The sequence below is a fragment of the Schistocerca gregaria genome, chromosome 6, assembly GCF_023897955.1.
Source record: "Schistocerca gregaria isolate iqSchGreg1 chromosome 6, iqSchGreg1.2, whole genome shotgun sequence".
Lineage (NCBI taxonomy): Eukaryota > Metazoa > Arthropoda > Insecta > Orthoptera > Acrididae > Schistocerca > Schistocerca gregaria.
The window spans coordinates 139,278,196-139,295,601 of NC_064925.1; the positions used below are offsets into that span (position 1 = coordinate 139,278,196).

Below are 17,406 nucleotides of genomic sequence, written 5' to 3' on the forward strand. Positions count from 1 at the left end.
TGCAGTTGACGGGCTTTGAGCGAGGGCGTATAGTGGGCATGCGGGAGGCCGGGTGGACGTACCGCCGAATTGCTCAACACGTGGGGCGTGAGGTCTCCACAGTACATCGATGTTGTCGCCAGTGGTCGGCGGAAGGTGCACGTGCCCGTCGACCTGGGACCGGACTGCAGCGACGCACGGATGCACGCCAAGACCGTAGGATCCTACGCAGTGCCGTAGGGGACCGCAACGCCACTTCCCAGCAAATTAGGGACACTGTTGCTCCTGGGGTATCGGCGAGGACCATTCGCAACCGTCTCCATGAAGCTGGGCTACGGTCCCGCACACCGTTAGGCCGCCTATCGCTCACGCCCCAACATCGTGCAGCCCGCCTCCAGTGGTGTCGCGACAGGCGTGAATGGAGGGACGAATGGAGACGTGTCGTCTTCAGCGATGAGGGTCGCTTCTGCCTTGGTGCCAATGATGGTCGTATGCGTGTTTGGCGCCGTGCAGGTGAGCGCCACCATCAGGACTGCATACGACTGAGGCACACAGGGCCAACACCCGGCATCATGGTGTGGGGAGCGATCTCCTACACTGGCCGTACACCTCTGGTGATCGTCGAGGGGACATTGAATAGTGCACGGTACATCCAAACCGTCATCGAACCCATCGTTCTACCATTCCTAGACCGGCAAGGGAACTTGCTGTTCCACCAGGACAATGCACGTCCGCATGTATCCTGTGCCACCCAACGTGCTCTAGAAGGTGTAACTCAACTACCCTGGCCAGCAAGATCTCCGGATCTGTCCCCCTTTGAGCATGTTTGGGACTGGATGAAGCGTCGTCTCACGCGGTCTGCACGTCCAGCACGAACGCTGGTCCAACTGAGGCGCCAGATGGAAATGGCATGGCAAGCCGTTTCACAGGACTACATCCAGCATCTTTACGATCGTCTCCATGGGAGAATAGCAGCCTGCATTGCTGCGAAAGGTGGATATACACTGTACTAGTGCCGACATTGTGCATGCTCTGTTGCCTGTGTCTATGTGCCTGTGGTTCTGTCAGTGTGACCATGTGATGTATCTGACCCCAGGAATGTGTCAATAAAGTTTCCCCTTCCTGGGACAATGAATTCACGGTGTTCTTATTTCAATTTCCAGGAGTGTAGTATTGTAACTAAAGGGTGGTGAAAATTTCTGACTTTAACAAGGGTAATTTTTATTCATGAGCTATACATGGTGTAAAAGCGCAGTGCTGATTTCCCATATAGTTAAATATTGAAGCCACTGAAGGTATTCCAGTCAGTCTTCTGGTGATCTCTGAACTCCTTCCATATCGAACTCTGAGGAATACACTTCAGTACTGCTACGTTGATAACGAGGCGACTAGCAGCGGAACCGCATGCCACCAAAGGTCCTCATTCCCTCCTCCTTTTTTATGACATGCTGTTCTGCAGTTCGCTAACGTTCGGCGTTGACTATTCACGAAGGTTCGTGCATTAGTTGCAGTACGTATGGAAACTTAAAAGTCTTGTTATTTCTCGCGACTTGACTCTACATCAGTTCTATTGGGTTCAGAAAGTAGTGGTACAGTGAAAACTGTGAAAACGCAGCATGTGTACAGTGAAAATTATTGTTCCCATATTTCTACGATGCTTATCGCTCTGGCTCGTGTGAGACCACATCTGTCCTACAAAAGAATGAACATACTCAAGTAAAGAAAATCTGATTTTTCATTTTTCTCCAAAACAGTTTGATTGTGTAATGTTTTCTTAACACCAGCAATCTTTAACGTTCTTTTATAAAATATCGATACCTAAGAATTTATAGTAGCAATGGGAACCAGAATTTTGCTGCGATATGTAATTTAGAACTAGAAGACATGCATTTCTTTTTTAAAATGATGGTTAAGTATGAGTTAATTAACATTTATTTGATGAATTTTACATTTCAATGATCTAAGTATTCGAACCAAAAATACTTGATTATCATTCTAAAACACTACCGGTATTCAATCCGAAAAAAATATGTAGGCTGTAACAGGATCAGAACTGTCGCCACAAAATGCAGTCCACCAGAAAAATGTATACACTCATTGTCAAGTTCTTTCGAGATTTCGATATTGTCGTTCGATTTGACTAACGAGTGTGTTGTAATGCGGTCTTTGGCTCAACAGGTGTTAGTACTTTCATCTCGGTATTGAGAAAAAAAGATAGCTGGAGCATGCTTGACATTCGAGCAACGAAAATGAATTGCGAAGTGGTTTTTCATGTTGGATAATACCTTTGAAGTGCAACGTCAGTGGAGGCGGGAGTCTGAACAGAACAGCCAAGCTTCCTAACAATTAAACGCATCATTGACAGGTTTGAATTGCATGGAACGATTTGTGATATTTACAAAGGAAGATCAGGAAGACAGCGTACAGCTACAAATCCTGCTTCGTCGGCTCTCGTGTTGGAGAAGTTTGTTAATTCTCCACAGAAGTCTGCTACGCAATATGCACGTGAAGTGGGGCTTAGCAGTACAAGTGTACGAAGACTTCTGAAAACTGCAAAGTGGAAAGTTTAATTTCACTGCACGCGATTAATGATGAAGATCCTGATCGACGAATGCAATTTTGCGAATGGTATCAACAAATGGTAACTGAGGAACAATTTGTGACGAAGGTAGTGTTGAGTGACGAGGCACAATTGAAACTTAATGGAACCGTATATCGGCATAACAGGGTGTACCGGGCACCGGAAAATTCACATGTTTATGTGGATAAAGTGGTCAGTCTACTAGGGGTCCTTGTGAGGTGTGTACTATCATCTATGGACTTAGTAGGACCCTTTTTCTTTCACGCCACTGTCACTGGAGAAGTGTAAAAAATGGTTCAAATGGCTCTGAGCACTATGTGACTTAACTGCTGAGGGCATCAGTCGCCTAGAACTTAGAACTACTTAAACCTAACTAACCTAAGGACATCACACACATCCATGCCCGTGTCAGGGTTGGAACCTGCGACTGTAGCGATTTCGCGGTTCCAGGCTGTAGCGCCTAGAACCGCTCGACCACTCCGGCCGGCGGAGAAGTGTATCTGGAAATGTTAAGCACATCAATTTTGCCAGGTATATGTGCGCTTTATGGAGCTGATGAAGAGGTCTTCTACCAACAGGACGGGGCGCCACCACACTACCACCTAGCCGTACGAGCCTTCCTAGATGACAGTTTTCCAGGGCGTTGGATTGGATGAAGAGGGCCGATTGAGTTCCCTCCACTGTCGCTAGATCTAACACCTATGGACTTTTACTTGTGGAAGATAATGACTATCGACCTAAGCCACACACGCTGGAGGAACTTCGCCAGGAGATTACAGCGATATGTGCAGCGATCTCCACTGTAACACTGACTGACGTAGTTACGGCGACCGCTCGTCGTTCTGTTACGTGTGTAGTCGTCAACGGTGAACATTTTGAAAATTTAAAGTAACCATGTGCTAAAAAGGTTGTACAACATGGGTGATCAATTATTAAATGTAAAATAAACACGTAAGTAATACTTTTCGTTCCTTAAAGTGTTTACACATTTTCTGGCGGACTCTGTACGTGCGTTTATCGTTTAATGACACTATCTGTTACGCTACATTGTAATTTGAACGGAACCAACTATTTACTACATATTATTTCTCGAAAAAACCTCAGAGATAATTTTTTTCTGTAAGCGTATGAAAAACATTAAATATAACTTATTTCTCGCCATTAACGGTGTTATGCGCGCATGTTTCACTACGAAGCAGCAACTAGTGTTATCCATTTTCGCAGTACGTATTACCAGCGCAACAATCAGAGCACAAGTAACTCTTGCGTAGGGTTGCCATAAGTCGCGGATTTCGCGGCCAGTCTGCGATTTTATGCTAGAAGACGGGAGTCCTGGACGAAGTGGAAAATGTCCGCGAAAAATGTGGCTATTAGGAAAAAAAAAAATACGCAAGTTATGCTACTGGCCACCGATCAAGTGTTTCATAACTCCTGCCAACTTGACTATAGCCAGAATGAAATTTTCACTCTAGAGCGGAGTGTGCGCTGATATGAAACGTCCTGGCAGATTAAAACCGAGACTCGAACTCGGGCTTGGGTAGCTCAGTTGGTAGAGCACTTGCCCGCGAAAGGCACAGATCCCGAGTTCTAGTCTCGGTCCCGCACACAGTTTTAATCTGCCAGGAAGTTTCATATCAGCGCACACTCCGCTGTAGAGTGAAAATTTCATTCTAGAAACATCCCCCAGGCTGTGGCTAAGCCATGTCTCCGCAATATCGTTCCTTCCAGGAGTGCTAGTACAGCAGGTTTCGTAGGGGAGCTTCTGTGAAGTTTGGAAGGTAGGAGACGAGTTGCTGGCGGAATGAAAGCTGTGAGGACGGGGCCTGAGTCGTGATTGGGTAGCTCAGTTGGTAGAGCACTTGCTCGCGAAAGGCAGGTCCCGAGTTCGAGTCTCGGTCCGGCACACAGTTTTAATCTGCAAGGAAGTTTCTTGACGATAGCCGTTGAAACCTGTGCTGATGTTCCGTGTCACTTCAGAATCGCTTGGCTATTTTCAGAACAGACTGTGGATGCAGGGCTCAGAGAAATATGACTGGTTTAAAGCATAAAGTGAAAGATATATCTACATCTACTTATATACTCCGCAAGCCACCCAACGATGTGTGGCGGAGGGCACTTTGCGTGCCACTGTCATTACCTCCCTTTTCTGTTCCAGTCGCGTTTGGTTCGCGGGAAGAAAGACTGAAGGAAAGCATCCGTTCGTGCTCGAATCTCTCTAATTAAACATTCATGAACTCCTCGGGAGGTATAAGTAGGGGGAAGCAATATATTCGATATCTGATCCACCCTCTCGAAACCTGGACAGCAAGCTACACCGCGATGCAGAGCGCCTCTCTTGCAGAGTCTGCCACCTGAGTTTGCTAAACATCTCCGTAACGCTATCACGCTTATCAAATAACCCTGTGACGAAACGAGCCGCTCTTCTTTGGATCTTCTCAATTCTACATCAATTGTAGCAGCATGATTGTGTATATGTTAATAATTTGTGTTCAGTGCTTTAATTAAAAGTTATTTAATGTCAATTGCAATTAATTTTCGTCATAATTGTCCACTCCTTCATAGAAACCATTAATGCTTGGATTAATTTTCCTTGCTAATTACAACTTTGCTGACAGAATTACTGTTTGAATTATGGCAATTATGAAGATTTGGCTGACGTGCAGAAAGGTGAAAGGACATGGTGTGATTCTAGGTTTCAACAACGTCTTCATAATAACCACTGTGAAGTAATAATGAAGATTCAGCTGAAATGCAAACCAATGGTCACTTGAAACTTCCTGGCAGATTAAAACTTTGTACCGGACCGAGACTCGAACTCGAGACCTTTGCCTTTCGCTGGCAAGTGCCTTACCGACTTGCGGAGACATGGCTTAGCCACGGCCTCTCTTTTAGGAGTGCTATTTCTGCAAGGTTCGCGGGAGAGGTTCTGTAAAGTTTGGAAGGTAGGAGACGAGGTACTGGCAGAAGTAAAGCTGTGAGGACGGGGCGTGAGTCGTGCTGCTAAGCGAAAGGTCCTGAGTTCAAACCTTGATAGGTGCTCAATATTTTATTTATACCGGCACGGTAGCTCAGCGAGTTTGGTCAGAGAGCTGGTTGTCCTCTGTAATAAAAAACTGAATATAAATATCAACAAACGAACTTTGACGGATGTCATGGGACGTCCGCAGCGACCAAACACATCGATCAACAACGATCAAAATGAAAAAAAAATGTCGGTAGGGCACTTGCCAGTGGAAGTCAAAGGTCCCGAGTTCGAGTCTCGGTCCGGCACACAGTTTTTAATCTGCCAGGAAGTTTCATATCAGCGCACACTCCGCTGCAGGGTGAAAATCTCATTCTGGCGATGGTCACTTGCACAACATATCGGTCCGTGTTTCGACCACATCTTTATAATTACCAGATTTTGTACTTGATTTTCGTAACTGGATTATGGCAACCCTGCTCTTGCTGAGTCTGTGACTCTACACGAGTTTTGAAATAAAAATTACGTAGATAAACTATAACTAAGAAAAACAATGACAGCTGTCAGTACATCAGACTGTCTTAAGTTTCATTTACAACGACATAGTAATAAGATATCTGATACGTAAGTGTGACCTACTTCCAAGAGCGAAGCGACTTCAGTGTACGGGAGTTGCGGCTGCTGACCAATCATCGCGCTTGTGTTTATTTACATCAGGTTTATTCGTATGATGAACGAAGTATAGACGAGGAAGTTCCGGTGAGGCTCAAATGGCTCTTAGCACTATGCGACTTCTGAGGACATCAGTCGCCTAGAACTTGGAACTAATTAAACCTAACTAACCTAAGGTCATCACACACATCCATGCCCGAGGCAGGATTGGAACCTGTGACCGTAGCGGCCGCCCGGCTCCAGACTGCAGCGGCTAGAACCGCACGGCCACACCGGCCGGCCCCGGTGAGGCATTGTGCGGTGGGCCAAGTCCGCGAGGACGTCGCTACGGGGAAAGGGGGCAGTGCGGTGCGTGGCGCGCATGAGCCGGACGCCGGCAGCTGTTCCGTGTTGCGCGCTGAGCCGCCCGGCGTCGCCAGACTGCGTCAGTCCGCCGCGGGCGCTGCTGACGCCGCACTCGCAGTCGCTATCGACCGGCCGGCTCCGCCACAACACTGCGCGTCATGAACTCGCTGGGGCCTTCAATCGCCCAGCTGCTCAGCGCCACCGACCCCGACAAGGTGAGTGATGCGCACACGTCGCTGGGCTCCTCGCCCGCAAAGGGTCGAGCACGAGAAAAAGACGCAGCGTCCTCTCCCTGGACCAGAGCCGGGCTCTACAGCGTTTGTCTTGTACCCTTTTCGGCTGTTGAACTGTGGCTCCTTTTATTGCTTCCAAAGATACGAAACTAAATCATCCTTATTTTAATAATGTAGTTATTTTAGGGTTCTGTACTTCTGACGATAAAAACGGAACACTTCAAGAATCACTTTGTTGTTTGTCTGTCCGACTGACTGTTCGAAACCCTTTTTCCAAGAATGAGTAGACGTATCACGTTGAAATTTGTCATATATTGAGATCTACGGTCTCTAGGCGATATAAAAGCGTTCAGATTCTAAGTCAATGCAATAAAAAATGCGGCTATGTCTGTCACGTATTTTGATACTAACAAGCCTCGCGGTATTAGCCGAGCGGTTTAAGACGCTGAAGTCATGGGCTGTGTGGCTCCTCATGGCCGAGGTTCGAGTCCTCCCTCGGGCGTGCGTGTGTGTGTGTGTGTGTGTGTGTGTGTGTGTGTGTTTGTCCTTAGGATAATTTAGGTTAAGTAGTGTGTAAGCTTAGGGACTGATAACCTTAGCAGTTAAGTACCAAAAGATTTCACACACATTTGAAAATTTTTGATACTCGCAAACTCATTCATCAAAACCTGAAGGGTACGCCCCGTTGACCTAGAAATTTGGCGAGAAGCAAGGTTTTACACTATAACCAAAGGAAAAATTCGAAAATTTTTAATTCTTAATTGTTGTTGTTGTTATCAGCCCAGAGACCGGTTTGATGCAGCTCTCCATGCTACTCTATCCTGTGCAAGCTTCTTCGTTTCCCAGTACCTACTGCAACCTGCATCCTTCTGAATCTGTTTGGTGTATTCATCTCTTGGTCTCCCTCTACGATTTTTACCCTTCGCGCTGCCCTCCAGTACTAAATTGCTAATCCCTTAATGCCTCAGAATATGTCCTGCAAACCGATCCCTTCTTCTAGTGAAGTTGTGCCACAAATTATTTAATCATATTGCCAACAGTTTATACCAAACATGTAACATAAGTGCAGAAAAATCACAACATAAAAATTGGAGGAATAATTTAAAATTGTGCTACTATGTTCACATAGGTGTACCTTAGGTATCTCGTACCTAGGGAAGTGCCGGTTATTAATTAGAGACAAAATTGACAATAAAAATAATTCAACAAAAATTGGGAAGTTTACACTTAAGGATAAGAGTACCTAAGCAATCACAAATAGAACAAAAATTTCATATATGCACGTTATAATCTAGTAGAAAACAAAAAAGGCTATGCATGTTTCATGTCACCACAAAACAGAAGTACCTGCAGGGCAGCTTGTTGCAGAGACGGACGGCAGTAGCAGAGAAGGCGTTTGCTAAATTACTTTGTTTCAGGGATGGGCACAGCTGGGGTACCAGATACTTGAAACCTGATGTTTCGACTCTGATGAGATGACAGGTATAGCGCTACTTGAGTCCACGAAACTAAAGGACGGCGATCCGTCGTTGTGCGCCGAGACGTGTATTATGACACCCATCTTTTCAAGCGGAACGTCACTCAGTTTGTCATAGCGGCGGGTAGAATGGGGAACATCACGCAGTCGAGAACCTTGAACAAATCGAATATTCAACAAAACACACGGAACTTTTTTAAGTACAATCTAGCTGCTAGGAGTACCGAAGGCTTGGTATGTGTCTAGTGTTCTTTCGCCCTTCATGTCATCTTTTGCACGAAACTGTTTCAGAATTACGTCGTATTTAAAACAGAATTTACAGTTAATATTAATTTAAAATTTACAATTTGCTCACGTTTATTTTTAGCTATAATCACTGTGATACTTTTCCCCGACACATCCGAGGTTAAAAAGTGTTAGCTTTAAAATTATACTAAAAATTAAAAACTGTATTTACTTCAGCATTTATATTCAAAAATTTTTACTCCTATGTTTTTATTACCATTTTTGAACTATTTGTGCAAAAACTGTAAACCAAATTTTTTAGGGTTCTTCATATGCAAATACAAAATATTCGTGTTCCAATATTATTTGTCTGAATACCTTTTCAATAAGACGTGCTTTTTAGTATAACAAGTGAACATTAAGAGCCGTTGCCCGAATTCCCGTAGTAACAGACAGCTCCAAACAAATGCAAACATATTCAGATCGGAGAGCTTTTCTGAAGATGGCATCTGGTCTTTCGGACAGAACAGATGTCATTGGTGACCGTGCAGCTCTCTAGAAAGAAATTACAATTAAATCAGTACCATTAGCAGGTGACGGGCGTTGATATACATCAACGGGGACAGTGGAAAACGTATGCCTCGACCAGGACTAACCCGGGGTCTCCTGCTTATATGGCTGACAAAGGGCACAAGGATAGTGCGACTACATGGACTTATCGCCGGAACGCTTCCCATGAGACCCACATTCCTAACTTATAGTTGCCATTATACCCATTATTCGCGGCAGACAATTCACCAAGTCCCGTAAGAGTTTTCAGACAAGTCGGGTGCATCCGCACTGAAGGTCATCAGCCGGTTAGCCTTAACGATATGAAGATGGCATCTGTTCTTTCGGACATGTCCGAAAGAACAGATGGCATTGGTGACCATGCAGATGCACTCGACTTGCCTGAACTCTTACGGGACTCGGTGGATTGTCTGATGCGAGTAATGGGTGCAATGCAGGGACACTACGAATGTAGTGTGTGGACTAGAAGTTGGGAATGTGGGTCTCATGGGGAGCGTTCCGGCGATAAGTCCGTGTAGTCGCACTATGCTCTGTGCCCTCGGTGGCTCAGATGGATAGAGCGTCTGCCATGTAAGCAAGAGGTCCCGAGTTAGAGTCCCGGTCGGGGCACACATTTTAAACTGTCCCCATTGATGTAATCAACGCCCGTCAGCAGCTAATGGTATTGATTTAACTGTAATTACATGAGAGATTTTATGTGAGCTATGAACAACTGTTCGCTTTCTGGGCTGGGTGCTACCGACATGAGTCGATTCGCAGTATGAAATGGAAAGTCTTGTTTTCAGATGTGGTGTCTGAATAGTCAGTATCTCAAAGAGAACGTCGAGAACACTTTGGATATAGGTCTCAGTTCTCGATTTTCGTATTGTTTAACAGTGGTTTGTAGCCTCCCCTTTCTCCCAATCCACGGGCCATTTCAGCAATTATTTTCTAATCGTTAAACGCGCCCATCTCTTGCTCCATGGTTTTTTCCTGTTTGTCATTCTTACCTTTGCAATTTTATTCATTCTTCTGCGCAATTCAGAGCTTTCTTTTCATCATCTCTACAACAATAGGAAGAAACTTGGAGATATATTTGAGAAGACTGATGATAGTTGAAAATGATCGCTTTGGTTCGGAGAACAATGAGAAACAAGTGTTCTGTAAGGTGCATCGAGGATTATTACAGAGTAATATCAATCGGATTACTCATTATGTTTTGTAGAGGCAACTGCCGCCTGTCACCAAATAAGGATTTGAAATATTTTCGAATTTTCGAGGCCGTTGACAGTTCCTTTCTCGTTCTTAAAGCGTCTCGTAACCCCGCTGCGAATGACAAAATATGCGTTGTTTCTACTGTTTATCATTATAGCTCATAGTTTCAGCATAATAAAGAGGAGTACCATTTTCCTGTGACACTGAGAACGTGAGATACAACTCTCCTTTACAACTTACTGTCGCACCTAGTGTAGCGAGCATAATCATCTGGGTCAATTTTCAGTCTTTCCTAATCATCAAACTTATATTACACGCTATACTTAATACGCTTTAATTGTACTAAGCACCAGTTTCCTTAACATGTGCGAAATTATGATAATTCATTGTTCATGCTTAACACAGTGGAGATTTGCACCTACCATCGCAAAACATGGTCCTGACAACGCCATCGTGTTTGAGTCTGACAAGAGACAGACGGAGAAGCGAAATATCACGTCTTATTAATAGTGGAGCGCTGTCACGCACTTCCCAACATAACAATCACTCAAATGACTGCCGAGATGGTGCAAGAACTTTCGCTTACCACATCACTGCGGTCAATTTCTATAGCGATATTAATACCTCTTTATTTTTATAAGTCTTTTAATTAAAAAAAGAGCCATTCATAAGGCGTGTCAGTCGTAATCGAGAAATCGGCCACGAATGCTAATTAAACCACATAGTTTGAAGATTTAATGACTAATAGTACATTGCACGCCCGCTACAGCTCTTATCACCCAATAAATTTCTTTTAAGAAAGCAAAAGCACAAAATACTATAAATCGATACCAATATTATTTTAAAAATCTGGTGTACTTGCGTCATAATTTCACGCAGAAGAGGGTAAAATCATTGTTCTTACTAAAGAACTGTTTAGTCTGTATGCAGTAGCAGACAAAGTGTGGTCTGGCAACACGGCTGCCGGTTCATACTTGCAACTGATTCACTACGGCAGCAACATCTACCGGTACGCTCCGAAGAAAAATTTCCGTAGTCATGACAATGGTTCTTGTCCCGCAAGATTCCGGGAACGTTGTGTGGAAATCAGAACTATCTTATTGCGGCTCTAGGAATGCAAGCGTCGAACACATGCCGTGTGTATTCTAACGTTGCAGGACTGAGCTGAATAATAGTTTCCTATTGTACGTCGTTTGTCTCTACGCGGAAGAGTCCATGTATAGTATGAAGTTAAGGAGTTCCGATATTAACCTGTACATTTCCTGTAACTTAACGCAGAAAGTTTTTAAGACTCAGTAGTAACGAATCGTACCCTAATTAAGAAATTTACTTCTTGCATTTACTTACGTGTATTTTGAGTTTTTCAATGAAAAGGGCAACGAAAGAGATGTTATTCCAGATATTACATGAGTTGCATATTAATGATTTGTCGAACAGTGTTAGTAATAACCTCATACGTAACGCTTATGAAATTCTCCTCGATTAAGTGTCGTTCTATGAAACAATGAAATTAAAACAGATTGTTCTTTCAAAAGTTTTAATGACATTAGCCGTGTCAAAATTTGTGCCAAATGGGGACTCGAACCCAGACTTCTTACTTCAGGCGAGCGGTCATCTTAACCGCATCGGCCATCCGAGCACGCTTCTCCTCCGATAGCAATGTCCAGCACATTACTCATTACCGACGTGGCCACGCCTACCCATAAACCCGTTACTTGCATTCCCTCAGTCCCGTAAGAGATCGAGCATAATTTGCAAATGCACTGAAAGAAAGGATCGTCGGTTGTCGTCACGCATGTACACACACACACACACACACACACACACACACACACACACACACACACACAATGTGTGTGTGTGTGTGTGTGTGTGTGTGTGTGTGTGTGTGTGTGTGTGTGTGTTTTGCAAAAAGGTACGGCCAAACTTTCAGGAAACATTCCTCACACACAAAGAAAGAAAATGTTACGTGGACATGTCTGGAAACGCTTACTTTCCATGTTAGAGCTTATTTTATTACTTCTCTTCAAATCACATTAATCATGGAATGGAAACACACAGCAACAGAACCTCCGAGCGTGGCTTCAAACACTTTGTTAAAGGAAATGTTCAAAATGTCCTCCGTTATCGAGGATACATGCATTCACCCTCCGTCGCGTGGAATCCCTGATGTGCTGATGCAGCCCTGGAGAATGGCGTATTGTATCACAGCCGTCCACAATACGAACACGAAGAGTCTTTACATTTGGTACCGGCGTTGCGTAAACAAGAGATTTCAAATGCCCCCATAAATGAAAGTCGAGAGGGTTGAAGTCAGGAGAGCGTGGAGGCCATGGAATTGGTCCGCCTCTACCAATCCATCGGTCACCGAATCTGTTGAGAAGCGTACGAACACTTCGACTGAAATGTGCAGGAGCTCCATCGTGCATGAACCACATGCTGTGTCGTACTTGTAAAGGCACATGTTCTAGCAGCACAGGTAGAGTATCCCGTATGAAATCATGATAACGTGCTCCATTGAGCGTAGATGGAAGAACATGGGGCCCAGTCAAGACATCACCAACAATGCCTGTCCAAACGTTCACAGAAAATGTGTTGATGACGTGAATGCACAACTGCGTGCGGATTCTCCTCAGCCCACACATGTTGATTGTGAAAATTTACAATTTGATCACGTTGGAACTGGCGGTGAGTCGAGGAAGTACAGTACACACTGACGAAACTAAAGTGAGCTCTAACATGGAAATTAAGCGTTTCCGGAGACATGTCCCCATAACATCTTTCCTTTATTTGTGTGTGAGGAATGTTTCCTGAAAGTTCGGCCGTACCTTTTTGTAACACACACACACACACACACACACACACACACACACACACACACATATATATATATATATATATATATATATATAATTAACGAGAAATGACCAGTCATACCATGTATGGGTTTAGTCCACTCGTCGCTAATAGGGTGTTTACGGGAAGCGGCGTTCTCGGAATGCTACACAACAATTCGAACAAATAACATTAGTATTTTTATTTGTATAAAGCAATTAACAATAGTTAACTTTGGAAGTTTACAAGTAGTAGTCGTAAACGAGGGGCGACAAGCAACGTAAGAGTCCTTGATACGTGAAGTCTTCAGGCAAGTTGACATATATCACTCATAGAGCAGCATTAGGAAATTGCAACGAAATGCAGGAAGATCTGCAGCGGATAGGCACTTGGTGCAGGGAGTGGCAACTGACCCTTAACGTAGACAAATGTAATATATTGCGAATACATAGAAAGAAGGATCCTTTATCGTATGATTATATGATAGCGGAACAAACACTGGTAGCAGTTATTTCTGTAAAATATCTGGGAGTATGTGTATGGAACGATTTGAAGTGGAATGATTATATAAAATTGTTGGTAAGGTGGGTGCCAGGTTGAGATTCATTGGGAGAGTCCTTAGAAAATGTAGTCCATCAACAAAGGAGGTGGCTTACAAAACGCTCTTTCGGCCTATACTTGAGTATTGATCAATGTGGGATCCGTACCAGGTCGGGTTGACAGAGGAAATACAGAAGATCCAAAGAAAAGCGGCGCGTTTCGTCACAGGGTTATCTGGTAAGAGTGATAGCGTTACTAAGGTGTTTAGCAAACTCAAGAGGCAGACTCAGCAAGAGAGGCGCTCTGCATCGCGGTGTAGCTTGCTGTCCAGATTTCGAGAGGGTGCGTTTCTGGATGAGGTACAGAATAGATTGCTTCCCCCTACTCATAACTCCCGAGGAGATCACGAATGTATAATTAGAGAGATTCGAGCGCTCACGGAGGCTTTCCTGCAGACGTTCTTCCCGCGAACCATACGCGAGTGGAACAGGAAAGGGAGGTAATGACAGTGGCACACCGTTGGGTGGCTTGCGGAGTATAAATGTAGATGTAGATAACTAACTTCTGCGATCCGGTGCCGATCTGAGTGGCCGAGGCTGGCAGGAGCGTCGCTTATATTCCCTTTTTCCAGGTATCGCTTTCGACATGGCGCAGTCCAGTTCCGCACACCATTGGCTGCCTTTTCCTCACCGCCTTCTCTGCTCTTGCGTTCGGCATCTTTGTTCCGGCGCTTGTTGTTACTCCAGAACACGATCTAAAAACGGCAAATAAGATTGTCACAGAGGTGCGTGCTGCCACAAAATGTCGAGGAAAAGACGAGAAATGGTATCAGGCAGATGCTGATGGGAAGACATGCAATAAACCGTAAAAAATATATATGGTGATAGTATCTGTACTTTTGGACATATCCGAAATAACAAATAAGGCTCACCGGCCATCTGACCGTCTTATTCTGTGCGGATGCACAAACAGTGCCCGAACTCTTACCGGAATCGTCAAAAAGTCCTGAGTAATGAGTATAAGGGGCAGAGGCACTATGAATATAGTGAGGGACAATAAGTTTGGAATGTGGGTCTCACGGGAGGCGTGTCGGAGATAAGTCCCTGCAGTCGCACTATCCTCTGTGTCCTCGGTGGCTCAGATGGATAGAGCGTCTGCCATTTAAGCAGGATATCCCGGGTTGGAGTCCCGGTCGGGGCACACATTTTTCGATTGTCCCCGTTGAAGTATATCAACGCCTGTATGCAGCTAAGAGTAGTGATTTCATTGTAATTTCATCGTAAAAAAATAAATTTAACAATTTTAAGAATCGGTTCTCACTGAAAACTGAAAAAGTAACTGACTCTTGTAGACATCTGGAAGACAATATTAGATTAATTATAGCTCGAAGAGAGGCATTCATTATTTAGGAATTGTAGTTATAAATGGAATGGGAAGATCCCTCAAGAGACACTGGAATTGAAAGTACCCTCTGTCACAAACAACACAGCAGTTTACAGAGCATTAATGAGGATTCCCTTTTAGGATACTAAGAAACTGCAGTCTGTCTGCGTACAAACCACTTCTGCGGCCTGTACTTGGGGTATTACTCATGTGCATGGTATCAATATGAGGTTAGACCAACAGGAGAGCTAATTCAAAAATGGGTGATACGAATGGTAAAAGGTTTGCTTGACTGGCTAGAGATTATGACAGAAGTGTTCCAAACTCGAACAGGCCCAATAACACCTCCCACAGAGAGGTACAAACAGTCAGTCTTCATAAGCTCATAAAACAATTAATTATGACCACTGAACGCTACCACGTTGAATGACGCGTTCAGGAAGATACACACTGAGATGGGAAGTCATGGGATACCTCTTAATATCGTGTCGGATCTCCTAGTGCTCGTCATAATGCAGCAATTCGACGTGGCATGGACTCAACAAGTCGTTGGACGTCCCCTCCCGAAATACTAAGCCATGCTGCCTCAATAGTTGTCCATAACTGTGAAAGTGTTGCCGGTACAGGATTTAGTGCACAAACTGGCCAAATAATCTGCTGGAATTGTCCAGAATGTTCTATAAACTCATAGCAGACGATTGAGGCTAGGTGACATGGCGCATTGTCATCCATCTATGAATGGCCACAAATGGGTCTCACGGTATCCGAACATAATCATTTCCAGTCAATGATCGGTTCAGTTGGACCAGAAGACCCAGTCCATTCCACGTGAACACTGCCCACAACATAATGGAACAACCATTTTGTACTGTTTCTTGTTGACAACTTGGGTGCATGGCTTCGTGGGATCTGCGTCACACTCGAAACCTATCGTCAGCTCTTACCAGCTGAAATCTGGATACATCTGACCAGCCACTGTTTTATAATCATATAGGGTCCAACCAATATTGTGACGAGCCCAGGAGAGACATTACAAGCGATGTCGTGCTGTCAGCAATGGCACTCGCGTCGGACGTGTGCTGTCATAGCTCATTAACGCCAGATTTCGCCACACTGGCCTAACGAATACGTTCATCGTTCGTCCCACGTTGATTTCTATGGCTACCTAACGCAGTGTTGCTTGTGTGTCTGCACTGACGACCTACACAAACGCTGTTCCTCTCAGTCGTTAAGTGAAGGACTTTGGCCATTGCTTTGTCCATGGTGAGAGGCAATGTCTGAAATTTGGTATTCTCGACCCGCTGTTGAGACACTGTATCTCGGAGTACAGAATTCCCTAACGATTTCCAAAATGGAATTTCTCTTGCATCTAGTACCATTCCGTTTTCAAAGTGTCTTAATTCCCGTCGTGCGGCCATAATTACGTCGTAAATCATTCACATGAATCATCTAGTACAAATGATATTGTTGCCAATACAATGCACATAAACAAGTGTATATGTGCATATCGGTAACCCACGACGTTTATCAACTCTGTATTAAGTGGAGCAGAGACGATTGGGTAATCATTCTGATGACGATACGGGCCGGAAGTAGGGAAATCCACGGTCATTGAAACGTCCCCTTAGAACAATTATACACGACTGTGCTTAAGCTGACACACAATATTTTTAGCGCAACGCAATCTGACTTCCAAAAATCCCTACGAAAGAATGGCCCTGACTAGCATTAACCTATACGTTTCACAAATCACGTACCTCACAAAAATCTTCGTTACTCGAACTACTGCAATACAACGAGCGCCACTACTGCCAGCTAAATAAAGGATTCAAACTACTGAAGGCACTAACTACTGATAGGCACAGTTAGCAAATGAAAGATTTTAATACAGAACAAACAGTGTATTTACCTTAATAGTCATAATACACATATCAGTTCGTGACACCAATTCTTACAAATTTCTAAACTCCGCCATCTCTCTCCCCACGACCACCACTGCTGGCGGCTCACCTCCAACTGCCAACGCTACGCGCTGTTAGCATCCAGCTGCCGCTGCCCAACACTACAGTGGCAGACAACAATGCAAACCAGCCACAGACTGCACACAGCACAGCCAGTGATTTTCTTACAGAGCGCTACGTGGCGTTGGCGTTACCAATAAAAAAACTTACAGCCTACTTACATCATAAACGGTTTTGTCAAAAGGCAGATCCATACGACTACACGACTGTGAACGATCATCTTAAAAACAGCGAAGCTGGTCGGCTGGCTTTTCGCATGTTACTGTAGTATCTATTGAACGTAGTTGTACGACCGTATAATAACTGGGCAATAAAGTAGTGGACGTCCTCTCTACGTCACGGAACATGGAGGTCTGAAGCTTGTCCGTTCTGTAGAGTAGGATAGGCGA

At 44.4% G+C, this 17,406-nt stretch overlaps 1 protein-coding gene across 2 annotated transcripts in view; it reads left to right on the forward strand.

Moving 5' to 3' along the window:
- Nucleotides 1-6,501: 6,501 nt before the first annotated feature.
- Nucleotides 6,502-17,406, forward strand: part of LOC126278180 (carotenoid isomerooxygenase) — a 323,874-nt gene continuing 312,969 nt past the window's right edge. The window contains exon 1 of one of the 2 annotated variants that reach the window (XM_049978088.1): nt 6,502-6,754. In XM_049978088.1, the coding sequence (XP_049834045.1) occupies nt 6,698-6,754 (57 nt within the window). In that variant the 5' untranslated portion in view covers nt 6,502-6,697. The remainder of the gene's footprint in view (nt 6,755-17,406) is intronic. The other variant, XM_049978086.1, reaches the window with a different exon arrangement.